At 43.8% G+C, this 23120-nt stretch overlaps 1 protein-coding gene across 4 annotated transcripts in view; it reads left to right on the top strand.

The window, feature by feature from the left end:
* Window positions 1-14579, top strand: part of LOC118235444 (unconventional myosin-Ic-like) — a 68265-nt gene extending 53686 nt beyond the window's left edge. For all 4 annotated transcript variants that reach the window (XM_035432832.1, XM_035432833.1, XM_035432835.1 and 1 more), the window contains 18 exons: window positions 651-745; window positions 866-912; window positions 1057-1137; window positions 1829-1934; window positions 2626-2743; window positions 3585-3698; window positions 4329-4405; window positions 4557-4625; window positions 4820-4904; window positions 5916-6075; window positions 6522-6605; window positions 7270-7363; window positions 8210-8265; window positions 8632-8767; window positions 10156-10226; window positions 10522-10619; window positions 10887-10986; window positions 11542-14579. In XM_035432832.1, the coding sequence (XP_035288723.1) occupies window positions 651-745; window positions 866-912; window positions 1057-1137; window positions 1829-1934; window positions 2626-2743; window positions 3585-3698; window positions 4329-4405; window positions 4557-4625; window positions 4820-4904; window positions 5916-6075; window positions 6522-6605; window positions 7270-7363; window positions 8210-8265; window positions 8632-8767; window positions 10156-10226; window positions 10522-10619; window positions 10887-10986; window positions 11542-11568 (1618 nt within the window). In that variant the 3' untranslated portion in view covers window positions 11569-14579. The remainder of the gene's footprint in view (window positions 1-650; window positions 746-865; window positions 913-1056; window positions 1138-1828; window positions 1935-2625; window positions 2744-3584; window positions 3699-4328; window positions 4406-4556; window positions 4626-4819; window positions 4905-5915; window positions 6076-6521; window positions 6606-7269; window positions 7364-8209; window positions 8266-8631; window positions 8768-10155; window positions 10227-10521; window positions 10620-10886; window positions 10987-11541) is intronic.
* The last annotated feature ends 8541 nt before the right edge of the window (window positions 14580-23120 follow it).

Here is a 23120-nt window from a genome sequence, read left to right as displayed (position 1 = left end):
GGCAAGCACGTGAATTGGCCGCATTTAGTCTAATATCCTCTACAGATTGGAACAGGACAGTATGACGGTAGTGAAAAATAATTAGCCGGTATCAGCTTAATACCGCCGCTCTAGATATTCCCAGTGTACACCGTAACATACTGCCCGCGTGCATCACGGGTGGAAATTAGGTGAGGCTAAATTCAACACATCATGAAGTAGTTTAAGCACAGAAAAAAGGTCAATGCATGAAACCGTTTGACAGCAGTTCTAGCTTGATACAGTGCTGGATACTCTCTAGTCTGTGGGTAGATGGTGAGCCTTGATGGGCTGAATAGCTTGTTCTCATCTTTATGCATCATTATATTGTTCATTTTATTATCTTATTTATTGTGCTGTGTAACCCACTAGTTCCCAAACTATGGGTCATCAGATGAAACAGAATAATAAATTACTATAGACAATATACTTTTCAGTTATAGTACACACAGATGTTTTTGCATGATTAAAAACAAAATGAAATCCATATTTGTATGCCAGGCCAGCCTTCTTAAGAGGTGTTACAGGAAATGCGTTTGGGCCTCGTGTATCGTGGCTCAGAAAGTACAGGAAGCGATGGTGTAGTGTGTGGCTTCGAAAAATCACGGTCTGTCTGTCTGTCCGTCCGTCAGTCACAAGCTGGCAGACGGGAAGACCCGTAAGGTGCTGGGAAGGGAGGAGTTCCGGCTGCTGCACTACGCGGGAGAGGTCAACTACAACGTCAACGGTGAGGAGGACCCCGCGGGCGGCCGCTAAGCTAAGCTAACAGCCAGGCGCGGCGGACGAACGGACGTAACCTCAGCCCGCCGGCCTTCCTTTCTCACTTGGCTTGTTTTCTCTCTCTCAGGATTTCTGGACAAGAACAATGACCTTCTCTTCCGGAACCTGAAGGAGGTAGGGAGCTCGGGGACGGGAGGGGAGGCCGTGAAAGGTTAGCGGGGAGGAAGAAGACTCCTGGGCACTCGCGTGGCGGCTCTGGAACAGTTGGTGCGCTGCAGTCGGTGTTTTGGTCGTGTGACCCTGCCTTTCTCCGAGCAGGTCGTGTGTCAGTCAGAAAACAAGATCCTGACCCAGTGCTTCGAGAGAGAAGAGCTGACAGACAAGAAACGCCCAGAGACGGTGAGAACGGACACGCGCACACACACACACACACATAGGCACACACACACACACACACACACACACGCGCGCACATGCACACACACACACGTGCGCATACACACACACACACACACGTGCACATACACACGCACACACACACACACACACTCTCTCTCTCTCCAAGTCAGACTTACATAATCTTTCTCTCTCATTCACACACAGATCCATAGAAGCGTATAGATCCATAAACGCACGCGCTTACACGCTCTCAAAGACACGCCAGCACAAATCACGCCCGTGCCCATGCCCAGCGCGAGCGTGGCGCTGCGGAAAGCGTGAAGCCCTGTCCCCGTTAATCCGCTTTCACGTCGCCCGCTTATCTCCATGGAGAATTACGCGCTCACAGAGGAGCGCTGGGTTCGCAGTCCAGTGCCCACACGGACAGGAATGCTCTGACCTTTGACCTCTGGGATCACGGGAAAACTCCGCCCCCCCCCCTCCACCCACCGAGCCCGAAGCGCATTGGTCAGGAGTGGGTGGCACAGCGCCCTATTTGTTGTCGCTTAGCCTGGTTTTGTTATTTGGGCTCTCCCCACCGACGCCGTCGCTCCCTGGCCCATACGCACAGTGTCATATCTGTTCCTGCCGTTCCAGTGCCTTTGTGCGTTCACGCTGGTGGATCTCTCTCTCTCTCTTCCTCGCTGTGCAGACAGCCACTCAGTTCAAGACCAGCCTGGCCAAGCTGATGGAAATCCTGATGTCTAAGGAGCCATCGTACATCCGCTGCATTAAGCCCAACGATGCCAAACAGTCGGGTAACGAGCGCCCAATTTCGCGTGTGTGTGTGTGTGTATGTGTGTGTGTGTGTGTGTGTGTGTATATGTGTGTGTGTGTGTGTCTGTGTGTGTGTATGCGCATGTTGTCTTTGGTCTGCTTCTTTTTCTCTCTCATTCCCTCTCTTTCTCTCTCTTTCTTCCTTTCTCTCTCCATTTTTCAAATTCAAAGGTCAAATGGGTTTTTGGCCAGAAGAACATCTGTAAATATTTCCAATGTAGAAACACTCTCTCACTCACTACACTATACACCGTATAACTAGCAACACACATCTCTCTGTCTCTCCCTCCCTCTTTCTCTCTCAGTCTTCATTCCTCTCTGTCTTTGTGTTTTCTGAGTGTGGCGTTTGTGCCATTGCCTGGTGTCTCCATGTTCTGTTCTGTTGTTTTTTTTCCCCCTCATCACTTTTTGTTTGTCCTTAGTGACGGCGTACTTCTTTGTTTGGGGTGATCATTAGCAGCAATATAGGAATTTTTCTGTAATTAGGAGAATTTGTTTTGTTGCAGTCTTTCCATACTGGGGGTGGAAGCCATGCTAAATGATGGCGGTCTGGGGCGGGCTTTGCGTTCCGTTGACGTGTCTCCGCGTTATCTGCGTCACGGTAACGATTGCTGGCGCACGGCCGCTCGACTGACCGCGCCCGTGCCCCGCTGACCTGCTTCCTTTCCGCAGGCCGTTTTGACGAGGTGCTGATCCGCCACCAGGTGAAGTACCTGGGCCTGATGGAGAACCTGCGCGTCAGGCGGGCGGGTTTCGCCTACAGGAGGCGCTACGAGGCTTTCCTGCAGAGGTGAGCTCCTGCCGGGCAAGCCGCGTGTGCGCGTGACTGGGCACTGTTATTCTACAGGCAGTTCCTTTTTGTCTAATGTTGTGTAATAATAATAATAATGATAGCAGCAATAATGATAATATGCCTGTTGTCTAACGTAAGTATTTTGTTTAGATTGACTCTTTTTGAAATGATTTGAATGTATTTATGTATGTGTTTTGTAATGTATATTTAATGATTCATTATTTTTCAAATTCATAATTATGTGTGCTCATTTAGCTTGATACTCTGTGGTCCTGAAAGTATGTATTTCTGTGATGTGTGAGGTGTAGGTGCCACAGGCGCTATGGGAACACGGAGCCTGTGTGCAGCCAGCTGCAGCAGTATGAGTCAGATGAATGGTGTGGGCCGTACAGTAGCACTGAAATGCTGTAGGGCGGGGCTAGTGGGCTGGGGGGCTGAGGGCCAAATGCAGTCTATCATGGACCTACTTTTGGCCCTTTGATTATTGAGATGAAAAACATATTCATGTCATTCATAAATGGACAACTTGCTTCAGGTCTGCACCTGAGCAGTGCCTGAAATGGCTCCCAACAATTACAGAACAATAAGTAACAGCTGTGGATTATTGGCGAGGCCTTTGCTTCTTTTGCACACAACTGCAACGCGATCATGTTCATATGTTCAGTAGGTAGCATGCAGTAGCATGCAGAAAATGCTACCTAGTCAGTTGTGCACTGTTTTTAATGTAGAATCTGGCCCCTCCGGAAGAATTAGCTGAAGAAATCCTGCTGTAGGCTGTGGGAAACCCCGTTGAGTGATGTCGCTGTGTTGGCCTGTGTGCTGTTCCTCCTCTCTGCAGGTACAAGCCCCTCTGCCCTGAGACCTGGCCCAACTGGCAGGGGAAGCTGGCCGACGGCGTGTCCACACTGGTCAAGCACCTGGGGTACAAGCCAGAGGAGTACAAACTGGGCAGGTGAGGGAGGGGAACAAACGAGGAAGCCCCAAACCTGACACTTCTCATTATTATTATTATTATTATTATTAGCAGTAGTATATGTTGTAGTAGTAATAGGTTGAGGTATCATGACACTAAAAATGAATTATCATTTGTGAAAATAACTCACTGATTTCAACCAATCATGTTTGTGAAGAGGACAACCTTTTTAATCGGACAGTGATTTGTAGTTAATTGAAGCTTCACCTATTTTTTTTCTGATGCCTAATTCTTACATTTGTTGCTGCTAAAATTAAAGTTAGTTTATCAGTTGGAGCTGTCCTATTTTTTGGCACAGTTGTTTGTTCTGCGATTTATTTTTTTGTGATGAGCTGTCATAGTTTGCTTCCACAGTGATTTGTTTTGCAGTGCTAATCCTGTCATAGTCAGCACTCACAAAGTCCAGTAACTTATTACATAGCAACAACAGCAACAGGAAGAAATTTGGAGTTTGTGGCTGTGTTTGTTTTAAAAAACAGAATCTGTGTTGCGTACTCGTAGTTTTGATGCCCTTCCAGATGGCTAATCCTGCCTGTTTCTATTCATTTGGGTTGTTTCTGATGAGAAGATTTATCATCTCACACATCCTTTTGCATCGTGTCTCCACAGGTCAAAAATATTCATCCGTTTTCCCAAGACTCTGTTTGCCACAGAGGACGCCTTGGAGGCGCAGAAGCACTCCATAGGTGAGCGGCGACAGAGGGAAAATGGCGGCTTTGGCGACGGGGCTCTCCTCGCTCCTCAGACGCGGTGACACTGATCGCTCTCCTCTCCTCTCTCTCTCTCTCTCTCTCTCTCTCTCTCTCTCTCTCTCTCTCTCTCTCTCTGTGTTTGCAGCCACCACCCTGCAGAAGACCTGGAGGGGCTACAGTCAGAGGTCCAAGTACCGCAACATGAGGCATGCCGGTGAGGCTCCCGCCATTTTGTTTCATTTCTTCCGGGCCGGGATTATTCCGCAGCGTCGTCCTGGGAGGGAAGGCCGCGGTCAGGAGACGTCACCGCAGGACGGGCCTGCAGTTACGACCAGGCTTTCCCCAGCCGTGTTTGAGTGACGGATCTTGCGTTTGTTTGTCTGTCTGTCTGTCTTTTCCCCCGCGCAGCCATCCTGATCCAGTCCTGGTGGAGGGGTGTGCTGGCACGCAGGAGGGCAAAGCGAAGGAGAGAAGCGGCCAACACCATCCGCAGGTACGACGGGCACTCGTGCCAGAGATGCTGGGGTCACAGAGGAAACGCTTGGCCTGCGGATTAAATGCTCAGGGGACTACGGAAATGCTCAGTCCGTGGATTAAATGCTAGGGCGACTAAGGATATACTAGGACCACCGAGGAAAAGCACCTGAAAGTATTTTACTTGTGTCTGTGTAAGGTATTGGGTTATTGTTAATTCTGGAATAGTCCTGAAATACATTCAGCAGTTAAGGACAGTAACTCTACGTGGCTGACTTGTCACTGACCACTGATAAATGACTTTTGCAGACAGGACCCCCATACAGGGGTCAGCTGTCAATGTTCAAGCACTTTACTGCACTCCAACTCATTCACTCACTCCATCACTCTCATTCACATCCTTTCACTCACCCATTCACACTCACTGTCACTCCATCACTCATTCACTCACTGACTCACTCAGCCTGTCACTCACTCATTGATTCAAATGGCCACTCACTCATTCACTCATTCACTCACACAGTTACTCACTGACTCACTCAGCCTGTCACTCACTCATTGATTCACATGGCCACTCACTGACTCACTCAGCCTGTCACTCACTCATTGATTCACATGGCCACTCACTCACTCATTCACTCATTCACTCACACAGTTACTCACTGACTCACTCAGCCTGTCAGTCACTCATTGATTCACATGGCCACTCACTCACTCACTCACTCATTCACTCATTCACTCACACAGTTACTCACTGACTCACTCAGCCTGTCACTCACTCATTGATTCACATGGCCACTCACTCACTCACTCATTCACTCACACAGTTACTCACTGACTCACTCAGCCTGTCACTCACTCATTGATTCACATGGCCACTCACTCACTCACTCATTCACTCATTCACTCACACAGTTACTCACTGACTCACTCAGCCTGTCACTCACTCATTGATTCACATGGCCACTCACTCAGTCACTCATTCGTCACCCAGTGAAAGGAGGATCATCTCCGGTCTCTGTCTCTTCAGGTTCATCAAAGGCTTCATCTACCGCCACGAGCCGCGCTGCCCGGAGAACGAGTACTTTCTGGACTACGTGCGCTACTCCTTCCTCATGAACCTGCGCAGGAACCTCCCCAAATCCGTGCTGGACAAAAGCTGGCCCACGCCCCCTCCGGCGCTGGCAGAGGTAAGGCTCGCCGGACCCGTCTCCGACGGCACCGCCACGCCCGTGCCTGCAGGACGGGTTGAATAGACCGCGCCCACATTCCTCACGCCGCAAACATTGAATTTGAAAAGCACTTATCAAAAACACCTTTTATGGAAGTTCTCCAAAATCCTGACGCTTTGTTTATTAATGTATCTATTTGTTGGTTGTTACTCAGTTAAAAACAAGCATCAGAGTAAGGCTAATTTCGGACACCTGTTTCTAGGAAAAAGGATATAACGAAAATTAGAAAAAGAAAAAAGCTGAAATAGACAATTTATTAGAAATGTATACTGGAAACCACATGCGCATTACACATTAAAAAGGGGAGTTTTCACACTGCAAAATGCCAATGAAGACAACAGACTCTAACTCCTGAACGCTGAGGGTGTGGCCTGACTGGCTTCGCCTCCCTTTCTGGCTGACAGGCATCGGAGCACCTGCGCAGTCTGTGCATGAGGAACATGGTGTGGAGCTACTGCAAGAGGATCCAGCCAGAGTGGAAGAGCCAGGTACTGGAATGCTGAGCAAGCCAGGGGGGCAGGTGAAGGGGGGGTTGCTCTGGGCCTGCTGGTCTGGGCCTGCTGGTCTGGGCCTGCTGGTCTGGGCCTGCTGGTCTGGGTCTGGGTCTGCTGGTCTGGGTCTGGGTCTGCTGGTCTGGGTCTGGGCCTGCTGGTCTGGGCCTGCTGGTCTGGGTCTGGGCCTGCTGGTCTGGCTCTGCTGGTCTGGGCCTGCTGGTCTGGCTCTGCTGGTCTGGGTCTGCTGGTCTGGGCCTGCTGGTCTGGCTTTGCTGGTCTGGGCCTGCTGGTCTGGGCCTGCTGGTCTGGGCCTGCTGGTCTGGGCCTGCTGGTCTGGGCCTGCTGGTCTGGCTCTGCTGGTCTGGGCCCGCTGGTCTGGGCCTGCTGGTATCATATGGTATCATACCGCTGGTACGGTGAACGCATCTGATAGGGGAGGGGCAGTGTCTGTGTGGATGTGTGGAATGTTTCGGTCTTTTTTTTGTTTTTTGTTATTTCCTCTTTTTCTTAACCAAACACGCCAGTCCCTGTTTCTTATAAATCAAGACTCCTTCCTTTCTTTTGCCTTGAGTTTGCACTCCTCATCCCCCTCCCCCCCTTTTCTGTTTTGATTTTGTTTTCTCTGACGTGCACCCGCTCCTTCCTTCTGCTCCTCCAGATGGAACAAAAGGTGGTCGCCAGTGAGATCTTCAAGGATAAGAAGGATAACTATCCTCAGAGCGTTCCCAAGCTCTTTGTGAACACCAGGCTGAGTGAGTCCTTCGCACGCACGCACGCACGCACGCACGCACAGAGACGCACTGACTTTAAACGAACGAGCCTCGTCGTCTCTGATGGAAAACGGACCCTGCCGGTGCCAGCAGTGGCCGGTAGCTCCGCAGGGAGACACGCCGCTAGCGGTCGCTTCGCCCGGATAAGGGAGGGTTCAGTCAGCTGGGAGGACGCATTCAAAGCCGCATGTGAAAGGTCTTCCTCCAACTCCACTCTGTCAGCCTGTGTTTCGGAGGAGAACTGTGAATGTCTTCCAAATTGGCGGCGGGGTTCGTGCAGGAACACAGTTTGTGGTTGCAGACAATTGGGCATTCCCAATTAGGATTGGAATTGAATACGTACAGCCCCACGTTGGGCGCAGAGTTTATATTTAGAAAAACAGTCCAAGGGGAATCCACAGCAAAAATCCCTCTTCTCGTCTTTGGGTCTCTCTTCATACGAGGCCGAGCAGCATAGGCCCTTCCATTTGAAATTTTTCTGCAGGAACTTTTACAAGGAACTCACAGTTCACTGTGAACATTCTCTGTGTTGAATTCATGTTCGTATTTTTAATGCACAAAACACACTGCAACACAGTATAAGATATTCGGACACAGGCAAATGTTTATTTGTATACCCACTCTCAGACACATACATGTGGACGTGTGGGCAATCAGTTTAATAGAGCTGACCTATCTCTGCCCCTATTTCACAATGCCTTTCTTTTCTTTCCTCTCCCTTCCCCCCTCCCACTCACCCTCTAATCTGCTCCTCTCCCCTCTTTTCTTCTGTTTTCCCTCTTTTCTCCTCTCCCCTCTTCTCTCCCTCAATGCCTTCCCCGGGTTCAGACTCTGAAGACATCAACCCCAAGGTGCTTCAGGTTCTGGGCAATGACAGGGTGAAGGTAAGCGCTTCATTTCTGTACGTGTGTGTGCGTGCGTGTGTGTGCGTGCGTGCGTGTGTGGTCATATGTGTGACATATATATATATATATATACATACATATATATATATATGTATGTGTATATATATATATATATATATGTATGTATATATATGTATGTATATATATGTGTAACCGTGGTTATACTCTAACAGTGCATTTCTGTGTGTTAGGCACTACTGTGCCGTATGTAAATCCATGCCAGATGAACAATGTGCATTCCTCTATTAATGTGCCTGTACAGATATATTAACAATGTAATGTGTGTGTGTGTGCGTGTGTGCGTGCATGTGTGTGACCGCCCCATCTCCCCCCCCCCCCCCCCAGTATTGTGTTGCAGTGACCAAGTATGACAGGAAGGGTTACAAGGCGCGTCCCCGGCAGCTCCTGCTAACCGCCAACTTCGCTGTGATCGTAGAGGAGGCCAAGCTGAAGCAACGCATTGAATACACCGCTCTGAAAGGTGAGGGAGGGCGGGAGTGAGGGAGGGAGAGATGGAGGGGGTTGGGGGTGAGGGAGCGAGGGAGGAAGGGGGTAAGGGAGCGAGGGAGGCAGAGATGGAGGGGGTTGGGGGGAGGGAGGGGGTGAGGGGGTTGGGGGGAGGGAGGGGGTGAGGGAGCGAGGGAGGAAGGGGGTAAGGGAGCGAGGGAGGCAGAGATGGAGGGGGTTGGGGGGGGAGGAAGGGGGTGAGGGAGGCAGCGAGGGGGTGAGGGGGCGAGGGAGGGAGGGGGTAAGGGAGCAAGGGAGGGAGAGATGGAGGGGGTTGGGGGGGAGGGAGGGGGTGAGGGAGGCAGCGAGGGGGTGAGGGGGTGAGGGATGGCGGGGGGAGGGGTGTGCAACAGCGCAGTGAGGACTCACATTTGCTACACTGATTAGCTCCCTCCTCCTTCCCTCAAATTCAAACTTAAATTCAAAAAACGCTTTATTGGCATGAAATAACATTTGTAAATGTTGCCAAAAATACAGCAATACAGCGACTCAGAATTCATGTCTCGCATTCTTCCTTTCTCTCGCTGCCTCTTCTGTTGGGCCAAGGATTTTGCGCCCCCGGTTTCTGCGCTGTGTTGGAGCCCTTTGATTTCATTGGGGGAAGAACTGTCTGGGAACTCGAGGTTCTTTTTGACGTGGGGCTTTTCGTTCTGAGTACCGGTCATACTGTGAGAACAAGCACAAGTGGACTTTAATGTTTTTGCTGGGGTATGGAAAGATAATCAGATCAGGGCTGGTTACGGATCCAGAGCTGGTGTTTAGGAGAATGGTCTCTTAGAGCCATGTGGTAGAATATGTTTGTTCCAATCTGATGGACAGTTAAAATGGGCTTCAAATTATTTGGTGGTTAGTGCAATTGGCAGCTTGGACAATGATGGGTTTAAGAAGTTGTTTTCACTGTATTTCTATCTGATAGGTTTGAGTTTGTATTCGTTTTAATTGTTTTAATGTTTTTGTTAAAGTGTTGTTTTTAATTAATTGTATAGTTTCTATTTTCCTTTTGAATGTGCCTGTCATGGGTTAACGGTAAAAGTAAAAATATCTTTTAAAACAAACACTTTGCATTTTGTTAAAGGCCACATTTAAGTGAAAATGTTTCCCACTTTCCCTCTGTTTCTTTTTGCTTTCCCTCATCTTTCCTTCCTCTTTCCCCCTTCCCTCTCTGTGATACCTATCTCTATCTTCTTCCCCACCCTCCTGACTTTCACTCTTTCCTTCTCTCCTCTCCATTTCAAAATCAGCATGCTTTATTGGCAGGACTGCAGGTTCACATAGTATTGTCAAAAAAAACAAGCATTTACCATTTCATCAGACCATGTCTCTGCCCCCCCCCCACCCCCCCATCCATCTGTCTCTCTCCAGGTATCTCTGTTAGCTCCCTGAGTGATGGGCTCTTCGTCCTGCACGTGCCCTGTGAGGACAACAAGCAGAAGGTGGGGGCAGGCTTGTTTGGAAGGTTACCAGGGTGACACCATGACCGCTCCATGATAGTTGTTCAAGGAGAACTTTCGTGACCAACCTGATTTCCTAGTGATACTGCTGAGAAATGTCTAGATTCTATTTTTTTTTTGCCGTTGCCATTGATTGAATTTAGATTGACGTGGCTGATATTATCGAATGTTTGTGGCAAACAGGAAAAAATGAATATGTTTTCGAACATTCTTAGTAATCACAATTCACAATAGTTGTGTGACGTTTCCTTCTTGCCTTCTGACCCCTGGTTTCCAGGGTGATGTGGTTCTGCAGTGCGATCACCTGATTGAGGCCCTGACGAAACTGGCAATCTGTGCCGAGAAAATCAACAATATCAACATAAACCAGGGGAGGTAAGGGATGGGGAGGAAGTGTGCCGATGCGTTGCTTAGAGTCGTCTTAATCGTGTTTATGGAAAAGCAACCTGAGACAATCTCGCTTTTAAACTGAATCCATCCCTCCATTCCTTTTTCATCCCTATGCTGCCTGTCTTTACTCCTCCTTCCACTCTCCTTCCCTTTCATCTCTCTGTTTCTCCTTCCGCCCCTCCTCTCCATCCCTCCCTGCTCCGCCTTTTCCCTTTCTTCGTCTCTTTCGTTCCCCTCTCCCTCCCTTGGCAGTATAAAGTTCACCGTGGGCCAGGGGAAGGAAGGGATCATCGACTTCACAGCCGGCTCCGAGCTGCTGGTTGCCAAGGCGAAGAACGGACACCTGTCAGTGGTGAGTGAAGGTGGAGAAAGAGGGCGGAGCCACAGGACAGGGGCTCCAAGCTCCAGATCAGTCCCCGTTGAAATGGTGCTCGTAGAGACAGTGGTATTCAGCATTCCTGTCCTGGGAATTTAGAGCCATCAGTGGCTACATTCAATGAGTGCAGAGGTCCTGAGGATGTTCAAATCACTGCTTCGTACTTTGAGAGGTGCATTCTAGACTTGGTAAATGACTTGATAGTCCACACATACCCTTTTTTATTAGACTCTTGTTGACACACACACACCCTCACCTCATCTCCGTGATGCCATGATGGCTGAGTGCTTTGAAGCCTCCCAGGGCTGAGACCAAGTCAAATGGAGAATCTGATGTTTAGAAACAGTGGCGTTTGAGAGATTATTAGTTCTGAAGGGCATTGGTTGATATTTCTGTCATTCAGGGCCGGTGAAATGATGTATAAATACTGAGAGGGGTTAGAGGCAGACTGAGGGTTAGTAGGGGGTAGAGTGGGTTTGATGGGAGAAAGAATGGATGATAAACTTTGTTTTTTCTCTCTCTTTTCCCCAGACTGCTCCCCGACTCAATTCTAGATGATGATGTGGGTCGACCAATCCAGGCCTGCAAACTACAGATGGTTCCTCCCCGCTCACTGGAGCGATAACAGCAGATCACCCAATCCTCCTCACTCTTGCAGCTCCTCAGCCAATCACATCCCGGCTCTAGTCATGCCAAAGGCCTGCACAAGTCATATTTTTGCTTATGTTAATAATACAATTATTATTCTGCTGTTATAATTCCACGCTTTATATTCACCAAATAGACACATGCATAGACAAAAACCAAACGGGCACATTTGTCCAGAACCTACTGATATAAGCCTGTCCATTTGACAATAGTGTACCATTGATAGGACATGGAGGTATGGGAGATGGACCAGTTGAATTCATGGCCAGCTATATTCCATGGCTTTCTTTACACCAGTCCGTTGTCCTCTGTCATCTACTCTGCAGTGTGACTTCCTTTCCTGGTAATTGGAACGTTCTAGAAAACTGCCACAAGTCTGGGGATTTTTGTAGAATGTGAAGCTTTAATGACCGCCCCCCCACCCCTTACATGCACACACACATATACATATATACACACCATAGCAATGTTTTTATGATGCTATTGCAAATTTCTCATTTTTATTGTGCTGCAAGTTGAAGTCTACATTGTCGTGCAGAGGTTTAGAGACAAATCGAATTGGTTGAGAGATTGTGACTTTTTTTATTTTGCATTGCCCTTCCCCTTTCAAATAATGTGCCTTAGATAAAGTGATTCCATTTGTTTATTGTATTTAGATTTTGTTAATATCTATAGAGACATATTTGTCTTATCAGTGAGTAGATATGTTTTTGTGGAAGACAGAGAAATCAACTCGTCTCATCTCTTTCTCAGGTGTCTTGGAAATGTGTATACGGGCACAGGCATAGATACACACGCGCACACACACACACACACACACACACACACAGAGGAACACACAGACAACCTCTCTCTGCTCTAGTCTTCTAGTCAGAGGACTGAACACCATCTAAAATGGGGTCCCCTAGCCCTGGAGAGCCGCAGAGCGTGACAAGTTTCGTTGCTTCTCTGCCCGTAATTGACCACTTAAAGCTGTCAATTACACACCAACAGCATGTGAACAACTCACCTCACCTGGTTTCCGAGTGAAAATAGTTATGAGGTGTGAACCAGAAGCAGCAGACTGCTCTGCTCTCCAGGACCAAAGTTGGCCGCACCCGATCTACCGCAAAACAACCATTCCTGAAGCTTCAGCCACATCCCTCTTTTAAAGAATCTGCATCTATGACTGTGGTGCGCGAGCAGCAGCCATTTTGTTTCCACATTATTTTAATGTTACCGTATTTCTCAGGCATGTTAATTGTGCGCGTTCTGCCTATAAGGAATTTTTCACTGCTTCGTAACCTAGAAACGGAAAAGCAGGAAAGACATGCGCTGACTAAAATCCGCCACTGAAACCCGCTATTGACGCAGACTGCATATATGCAGATATGTTTCTAATATCCGTGTAAGATAACCAAAAAAAAAAAAAAAAAAGAATCGATTTGCACTTTTTCTTCCAAAAGCCACAATTCTTCCTGCAATTAAAATGATTATAATTAATTGTATTTTTTTTATATTTCTAGTACTGTAGTTTTTTGTTTTTTAGTGGTTTGGTTTAAGAACAGTTATGCCATTATGCGCACCTTTTCTCAGTGTCTGTTGGATTATCAGGAAGACAGCGGGGTAAGAGTATCGTGTAGACTAGGGTCACTGGGACGGTAGAGCGTGTAAGATGGAGAGGATCGCTGTGGAAGCTGCCGCAGTCGTCTTGTGTCCTCTCCAGCGATGTGCAGTGATCACCGTGCAAACCGCAGCTTTATTACAATTTTAACAGCACATCGACTTTTCCCCATTCGGTTCCTCCAAAATGTTTTTCTTTGTTACTCCTCGTGTAATTTTTTAACTGTCCTTTTTTCGCCTTTATTTTTTTGGCAAGGGGAGGGCATGTAGGCAAGGCAGTCTACACCCTAACAGCCTTTATAAAAGTGCCCCGCCTCCCTTCTCTGTCCTTCAGCTGTTTGAACTCACCCAGCTCATCACAAACCAAATTCTTTTACCATGGTTCTCAAAAGCAGTTGACTCTTAACATAGGACATTTTACTTTGGCCTCTATTAATTTCTCCCCACAAGTTTTGATTCTTAGTTTGGCCATCAGTTCTCATAAGCGGAGTGCACTTTACTCGTATTTCTTCATCATTTGGCCTGGTCCAGCAGCCTTCCGTCCCACCATTGCCCTATGACCTATGACCTGTTCCTCAGAGAAAAAGCCATTGAAGAGTGTGACGCATGGCCAGGATATGTCTTGCAGTGCATCCTGCATAACTACCAAAAGTAAGAAAAAAACTACAAGAGCTCAAAGCTGATTCGCTTTTACTATTATTTATTGTTAAGTATATTTACTCGTATTCTGCATTTATTTGATTGGAGACGGTTTGAAAATAATGAAAGTGGAGCCAACAGAAAATGCCAAGTGTGTGCTGTTGCTATAGTAGGCATATTGTCCCCCCTAGATATAAAGATATAAAAATACATGTAAATGAAATTTTTTTACTAAGTGATGCAGATTACTTCCTAAAACTACATCTTGTTGACGATGCCTTTTTTTTGCAGTTTTATTAGTTAAAGGGATATCACAGTGCCATCTGATAGTTTGCTAAAATTAATACTTTGCTGATATCACTTGTTTTGGGAATAGCTGGTTTGATAGTCTGATGGCTACAAAGTAAACATACATAAATAAACAAAATATGATTACATGTATGGATATATGCATACAGTGTATATGAAATGTAGCAACCAGCAACAAATTTCTCTGCTCATTTTAATGTTTTCTTTGAAGTCTTTATTGTACCAAATTGTATGCTAAATGATTTTAATAATGAAAACACTTGGTATCTGTTCAGTTGTTATTGTATACACTTTATTGTATCAGATAATCAGATTAACACACTAAGATTTAAACAAATGGTAATTTTCAAAATAAAAAGTGAAACTTGAAATTTGCCTTCATCGTCATGATTCTGAATGATGAGCTTTGAGTTTTCTTGTGTCATTAATGTTTTCACCATTGAAATCAGCCAATAACACTGTAGGGAGTTATAAATCTGAAGTTGTGCGCTGTAGGAGGTTGTAGATCAAGGCCCCGAATTTGGTCGAACCAAATACGTATGGGTGCTTTTGGAATTTCATATTTCTTCCTGCACATAATATTTTTGCCTCCAATAACTTTTTGGGCTTTATGGGTTTGCAATCAACCCGTTTGTGTCAACATTGGTTTGTGACCAACGTATCAACAAGCACGAAACCGTCCAGACCCACGGCCGCAACTTGAATTCTGACTGATATAGCCAGGGCAATATTTTCACTGGAGACTTGATACCACCTTATGACTTCAAAGTCCCAGGTCTTTTGTGAATGGTTGAAATGGGTTTTGAAAAGAGACACTTCATGTGGCAAGCATGATAACGGCAATGACTGTGCTGTGAAGTTTAGGTAGCAAACAACAAGGCTGAATCATTTTGACGGAATGTACATAGAAACTATACGGCCAGATCGTGTAATTTCACTCACTGTGGCCTAGCGGAATCGATAACGTTAAAAGATTTAATGCAATGTTCTACTGGGAGTTTTGCCGTTTATTGAGGGTGTGACAGAAAACTGTAAACAAAAGTTTTCACATTTACTGTTTGATTGAGCAAGTACCATGCGCAGTACATTTTTATGGGTTAGTGCTGTCAGATTGTGCTAGCTACTTTACATGAACCTTGTACGACGATCAATAAAGGCTAACAGCACAGTAGCATTTACTGCTTGTCACTTGTACCACCACAGTAATGAACCAAAAAAGGCTACAAACTACCTTTTCTATGAAAAATGTGTTGTCGAGCTCACGCACATACACTGCTGCGACATTGTAAAGCTCCATTTTGCCCTCCGTACTACATAGGTAGCTAGCTATGGCATATGTAACGTTATTTGTTGTCTTCCGTGTGTCCATACATCTGTATCGGTGGTTGTAGCCGTGTGTCCTTAGCTCCTACTGATGCATGCAGGATAGCATCCATATGCACTAACTAGGTTAACTAAAGTAGGCAAAACGCGAGTAAAGCACAGCTTCGTCGCCTAACGTTACTTTAGCTCACTTTAGCTTTAACATGTTCGCGTTTTATGGCAAGCCGGTTTAGCTTTAATTAATTTCTAGAGGATATCGCAAATACAATTCTAACTAGTTAGAATGCAAATTCTTGATATCAGAAATTCAATTGTAACTAGTTATAATTCAAGCATTTTCCCCATTCATTTCAATGGTAAATGGTAAATGGTAAATGGACTGCATTTATATAGCGCTTTTATCCAAAGCGCTTTACAATTGATGCCTCTCAATCACCAGAGCAGTTAGGGGTTAGGTGTCTTGCTCAGGGACACTTCGACACGCCCAGGGCGGTGGATCGAACCGGCAACCCTCCGACTGCCAGACAACCGCTCTTACCTCCTGAGCTATGTCGCCCCATATGGGACCTTTCATTTTTGATATCAAGAATTGTATTTTAACTAGTTAAAATTGAATTCATGATATCAGAAATGGGTATTTTAACTAGTTGAAATTACATTACATTACATTACATTACATTCATTTGGCAGACGCTTTTATCCAAAGCGACGTACAAGAAGTGCATTTTCATGATCGTAGACAACTGCTGAATACGGGTTCAGTAAGGTACAATTACTTATTTTGTACAGCTATTTCTAGCTGAGAACAATGAACACTATCCTGGTCTAACATCTGCAAAGCCAAACTAGGCAGAAGATTAAGCTAGAGTATTAGGACAAATACAATTTACCAAGAAGTGCAGGGATGGGGCAACATGTAACAAGTGACAAGGAAAAGGGGTTTTTTTTATTTTTTATTTTTTTATTTTTATATATATATATATATATATATACACACAGCATGGTGGTGGTTATTCTAGGTATAGTCTGAAGAGATGAGTCTTCAGGCCACGGCGGAAGATGGATAGTGAGGGGGAGGTTCGGAGAGGGACGGGGAGTTCGTTCCACCACTGGGGAGCTAGGGTGGAGAAGCTCTGTGATCCCTTTGGGCGGGTGGGAGGGGTTACAAGACGCCCTGCTGCTGCAGAGCGGAGTGGTCGAGCAGGCACATAGAATTGAGTCATTTCCTGCAAGTAGATGGGGGCTGTCCTGTTGGCGGCAGTGTAGGCAAGGGTCAGGGCTTTGAATCGGATCCTGGCAGCGACCGGTAGCCAGTGAAGTGATCGCAGCAGAGGAGTGACGTGGGAGAATTTGGGGAGGTTGTAGATGAGCCGGGCAGCGGCATTCTGAATCATCTGTAGTGGCTGTATGGCACAAGCTGGCAGGTTTGCAAGGAGAGAGTTGCAGTAATCAAGGCGAGAGGTCACCGTAGCCTGGACGAGCAGCTGGGTGGAGTGCGTCGTCAGGTATGGTCGAATCCTCCTGATGTTGTATAGGAGGAATCTGCAGGACCTTGATGTTGCCTTGATGTGCTCCTTGAGGTCCAGTTGGTCATCCAGGACCACCCCCAAGCTCTTGGCAGAGTGAGAGGCAGTCACTGTGGTGCCATCAACCGTGATTGAGAGTTCACGAAGCAAGGAGGTCTTGTGCGGGAAGAAGAGCAGCTCAGTTTTGTTGAGGTTGAGCTTCAGGTGGTGGCTGGCCATCCAGGTGGAGATGTCAGCCAGGCAGGAAGAGATCTTATCATTGACCAGTGTGGCCGAGGGGGGGAAAGAAAAGAAGAGTTGTGTGTCATCTGCATAACAATGATAGGAAAAACCATGTGAATTAATGACTGAGCCAAGAGATCTGGTGTATAAGGAGAACAGCAGAGGACCCAGTACAGATCCCTGCGGCACTCCCGTAACAAGTGGATGGGAAGCAGAGGCAGACCCCTTCCAGGTGACCTGGTAGGTCCTATCTGCAAGATAGGAAGCGAACCAACACAGGGCAGTCCCGGCAATTCCCATCCCAGCCAAGGTGGAGAGGAGTATTTTATGGTTGACCGTGTCAAAAGCTGCAGACAGGTCAAGAAGGATCAGGACAGAGGAAAGGGGTGAGGCTCTTGCAGTGGCAAGTGCCTCCGTCACAGCTAGGAGTGCAGTCTCTGTTGAGTGCCCAGATCGGAAGCCAGACTGGTGAGGGTCTAGCAGGTTGTTCTGATGGAGAAAAGAGGTTAATTGTTTAAGAACTGCTCGTTCGAGGGTTTTGGACAGAAAGGGTAGAAGGGATACGGGTCGATAATTTGCTACATCGGAGGGGTCTAAGGTGGGTTTTTTGAGTAGTGGGGTAACACGAGCCGTCTTAAAAACAGAGGGAACATGACCAGAGGAGAGAGAGGAATTAATTAAATTATATTGTTGATATCAGTAAATGATTTTCTGATATCAGAAATTAGCATTTTAACTAGGTCAAATTCCAACTCCCATTGAAATGAATGAGAAAAACGTTTTAAATCTGACTAGTTAAAATAGAATTTCCAATATCAAGAATTGGCATTTTAACTAGTTAAAATTTAATTTCTGATATCAATAATATTCATTTTAACTAGTTACAATTCAATTTCTGATATCAACAATTTGCATTCTAACTAGTTAGAATTTGAATTTGCGATATCCTGTATATATCATAACTCTTTAATGTACTATTAATTACCCTCAAATTAAAGCTGACAGTCTGCACTTCAACCTCATTGTCATTGTATCTTTTCAAACTCAAAGTGCTAGAGTACAGAACCAAAATAACAAATAATGTGTCACTGTCCAATGAATTATGGTGCTCACTATAAACAGTATGTGTTGCCAAATCTTCATAAAACAAAGCACAATGCATATAAACTATAGTGCAATGTCATGAATTATAAAACAGTAAACACAACAAATACATACAAATACATATACTAATGATTATTGGATGAAGATAATAAAATAAGACAATTCATCATTATGAATGTCACAACTGTCCCTTAGACTGTGGCAGGTAGCAACATATTGTGCAGCCAAATTTTAGCAGCACCTTTCCTCTCCCAGGAGAATTTGATTTTTTTGAGATTCAGGTAGGTTTGGGAGGTTGGGACTTTTTCTGTGAGTTTAGGGAGTAATTCTTTCACTCGCTCTCTCATACACACTCACACTTACACACACACACACACACACAAAGATCCCAGTGTAGCATTTATTTTATTTGTTTTTAATTATTTTTTTATTGAGTGAGCAAGGGTCTGAATACAATACAAACAAAATATTTGAACATGTTACATAATCATAATTTCTTGAAGAAATCAAGTTACATGATTTGACCCTGTTTGAGTTGCTCATCCACAAGTACCCTACAGTCACATACAGTTGTCACCACAAGTAATATTGCATCCCCACCCACACAAACATATGGTGCTTATCACCACCACTTATCACTCTCACACACACACAGACATATGGACAAAACAGAACAAATTAAAGATGAAACACAGGGTTCCTTAAAATGTATGGATGCTGGGTGATTTTGCAGCTCCACTCAATCTACAGAGCTTCATGAATTGAGCTCCATATCTTATGAAATTGTTTCTCTTTGTTACTGTCCTCTGACATTGTCCTTTCAATACTCAAGTAATATTTCATTAATGTTTTCCATTTTTGAAGTGTAGGTGCTTCTTTATTTTTCCAGTTTTGCAATATTAGCTTCTTATAAACTAATGACGAAAAAAGAATTTGCCATCCAGTTGGGTATCTTATTTTCCAAACATTTTTAAGGAGACAGATCATTGGTGAGAACGCAATTTTACAATTACAAGTTCCTGAAATCCGTCTTTCAATGTTCTCCCAAGTCTTTCTAATTTTCTCACAGTACCAAAAGGCATGTATGAGTGCCACATTTTAAACATCTATCAGAGGAGCTGGTGTCGAACTTATGAATTCTGTCTCTACTATAGTATATTCTTGTCATTAATTTATACTGAATTAGACATAAATTTTCATTAGTGGTAATTTTATATGTGAGTTGTAAACATTCCTTCAAGTTTTGTTTTGCATGTACCATAACAAGATCTTTATTCCATTTGTTATACGTGTTTTGTAGTCATTCTTCATTGCCCTCAGCTTTGGCAAGGATATTGTATACAGCACCTAATAATTGTCTCTTTTTATCCCTTTTATTTAGAATTTCCCCTATCTCAGTTAAAACTCTATTTCCGAGGTCAAATTTTCTGTTATCCAGTTTTTCAATTGCAAATACTTAAAAAATTGTCTTTTAGTTTATATTTATTCTTTAGTTCCTGAAATGAAAGTACTGAGTAGCCTAATGGTTTATAATATCTGATCATTTCTGAATTCCACAGTTTATCCACGTCTCCCAGTGTAGTTGGGCGTTTTGAATAGCTATTGATGGGTCATTCCAAATTTGTATATGTTTGGGTATATGTATTTCTTGATCTAGTATTTTTTTTTCTTTTTTTTCCAAGCATTTAATGTACTATTAATTACAAAACGTACTGTTTTAATTTTTTGCTAGGAAAAAAGAGCTAGAAGTAAACTATTAGGCTGTAACTGATGATTTTCAATATCTATCCACGGTTCCTCATTTGTATTGTTAATTATATGGTCAATATAAATAATTTGAGCGTTGTGATAAAGTTCCAAATTGGGGAGATTTAGGCCTCCCTCCTCTTGAGGATAATGCAATACTTTTCTCCTTAATCTGTGAGCTTTATTAGACCATATAAATGAAGAAAGAAGTGAGTTCACTTGTTTAAAAAAATATTTTGGTGGGGTAATAGAAATAGTCTGAAATATGTATAGAAATTTTGGCAGCCACATCATCTTGAAAAGGTTTATTCTACCTATTAAATTAATCTTCAAATCAGACCACCTTTCAATGTCTTGCTTAAGGTGTTCAATTAATGGGAGAAATTTGTCTTTATACAGCTGTACCTTATCTGCACTAATATAGCAACCAAGGTATTTAATACTCCTTGTTTGCGCTTTGTTTTGTTTTAGATTTTCCAAATGATTTATACTTTTGTCTATTACGATTAATTCTGTTTTTCCTTCGTTCATTTTATAACCTGATAGCTTCGAAAAGCTTGTCATAATGTCTATTACATATGGAATGGAAGTGTTTACATTACTTAGAGTAATAAATCATCAGTGAATAAATTAAGTTTGTATTGTTTCTTACCAATTGTAATGCCACTTATTTTTTTTGTCTGTCTAATTTTTTGAGCCAAAGGTTCGATTGCTAATGCAAACAGGGAGGGTGATAAGGGGCATCCCTGAGCTGTGCCTCTACTCAAAGGAAAGGGTTCAGAAAGAATTCCATTTGTATATACTTGTGCCTTTGGAGATTTGTAAATTGTTCTTACCATATTAACAAATTTCACTGGAAAGTCATGAACCTCAAGCACTTTATACGGACAAGACCATTCAAGTCGGACAAAAGCTTTTTCTGCATCAACCGGCATTAGTGTTATATCTTTCTTATACTTCTTTGCATACTGTATTAAGGATAGACATGTTCTAGTGTTGGTTTTTAAGTCTCTGTTTTGTATAAATCCGGTTTGATTGTGATGGATAATATTTGGTAAGATTTGTGCTAGTCTGTTATTTATGACTTTAGTAATAATTTTTTTTACAGTTGATTAAACTAATAGATCTGAAGTCAGAAGGCCTATCATAATCTCTGCCTGACTTTGGTATTACAGAGATTGTTGCTAGGTACATTGTTTGTGGGAGCGTGTGATTTTTTTGGGCAGAATTTACTTCTATAAGACTTCTATAAAAAGAGAATTTATGCTTGACCAAAATGTTGAATAAAATTCTATTGGGAGGCCATCCATTCCTGGAGCTTTTTTAAAGGAAAATTGTTAATAGCAGATTTAATTTCTGTACAGGTAAATTACTTAAGTGATTTAACAAAGGGAAGAGGGTAATTTTCTTTTATTTCTGATGTATATAGGTTCTCATAAAACAATTTAAACTCTTCATTAATGATCTGATTATTTCTATAGACTAAATCTAATGTTTTATTTTTTAGAGATACGGGTTGTCTCTTTATAACCTTTTTGAATAATGAGGTTAGGTTTGAGTTATGTCTAAAGTCATTAGCTTTCTTGAGTAATAAGCTGTCCAGTTTTAATTTCAGTTGCTGTAATTCAGTTAACGTTCTACTATTGACTTGTATCTTATGTTTTTTTTCTAACATATTTATGTGTTCCCTCGATTTATTTATTTCATTATCCAGGCCTGCTTTCCTTTTTGCTGCAAACCCTAACATTATTTCTCTTATGCATGCCTTGAATGCATCCCAAACTATACCAATTTCTGACCTGTCTTGAGGGTCCCCCCATCTACATTTGTTTGGATAAATGAATCAATATGTCTTTTAATATGCTTCAAAAATTCAGTATCCATTAAATATTTCCTATTCGTTCTCTATATCCTATGAGACAATGTATTTTGTTTCGGGGACATAACTATGGCATGATCCGATATTATAATGTCATTCATTTTTACTCGATAGTACCCTGCCCAGGCCTGTCTTAGATATAAATAAGTAATCTATTCGACTATAACTATTCTGAGGGTATGAAAAATGTTTAATATATTGTATTAGGATGTAAAGTTCTCCATATATCCTGCAGTTTGTTAACAGAAAGGAGTTTCAAGAGTTTTTTTGGTGGATTAATTTTCCTGTTTTTGGTTGAGCTATCATAGGATCTAAATATGTTGTTCAGGTCTCCCCCTAATATGATCACTCCTGTTGGTGAACTGTCTAACACAGTTTGAATTTTACTTAAAGAACACATATCTGAGATGGGAGGTTTGTAGACATTAATAAGGGTGTAGAGTTCTCCAAACATTTCACATTTAACTATTAGGAATCTACCATAGATATCTGTGTGCTGGGAGACCAACTTAAATGGTATCCTCTTGTAAATGAATATTCCCACACCCCTACTCCTAGAAGTAAATGCCGCTTCAAAGGACTCCCCCACCCATTGCCACTTAAGGTATTCTATTTGCCCTTCTTTGAAGTGGAGTTCCTGTAGAAAAATTATATCAGAGGACAGTTTCCCCAAATGATATAAGATTTTATGTTTTTTTATGCCTTCCTGTAATCCATTCACATTCCAGGTTGCAACTTGGAAAGTAATCGGAAGAGTTTGTACGGGATTTTTATAAGCCCTATTTTATATCAGGGTCAAGAGTGATAGCTTTAGAGATAGAGCTGCAGAGATCACACCAGCTGAAAATAAGAGAACTTAACACCTAACACTTATAAGGGAACACCTTAGAACTTAAGCACACACGAAAAGACACCCACATATACACACAAAACACCACAACCCCATACATATTCCCCCTTATCTATCTTTTAGGAACATGCTTTGTTAGAGCTATAAACACCTACTCTATCTTGGCGTGCAAAACAATGGTCCAGGTACATGCTCTCCCACATGCTCCAACCTACAGGTACCCACATACACACGTACAAGCACCCCTGCCTCTCTATATAGA

Source organism: Anguilla anguilla, chromosome 9, assembly GCF_013347855.1.
Source record: "Anguilla anguilla isolate fAngAng1 chromosome 9, fAngAng1.pri, whole genome shotgun sequence".
NCBI lineage: Eukaryota > Metazoa > Chordata > Actinopteri > Anguilliformes > Anguillidae > Anguilla > Anguilla anguilla.
The sequence above is the reverse complement of the archived record's forward strand: the minus strand, read 5'-3'. Positions and strand labels throughout refer to the sequence as shown.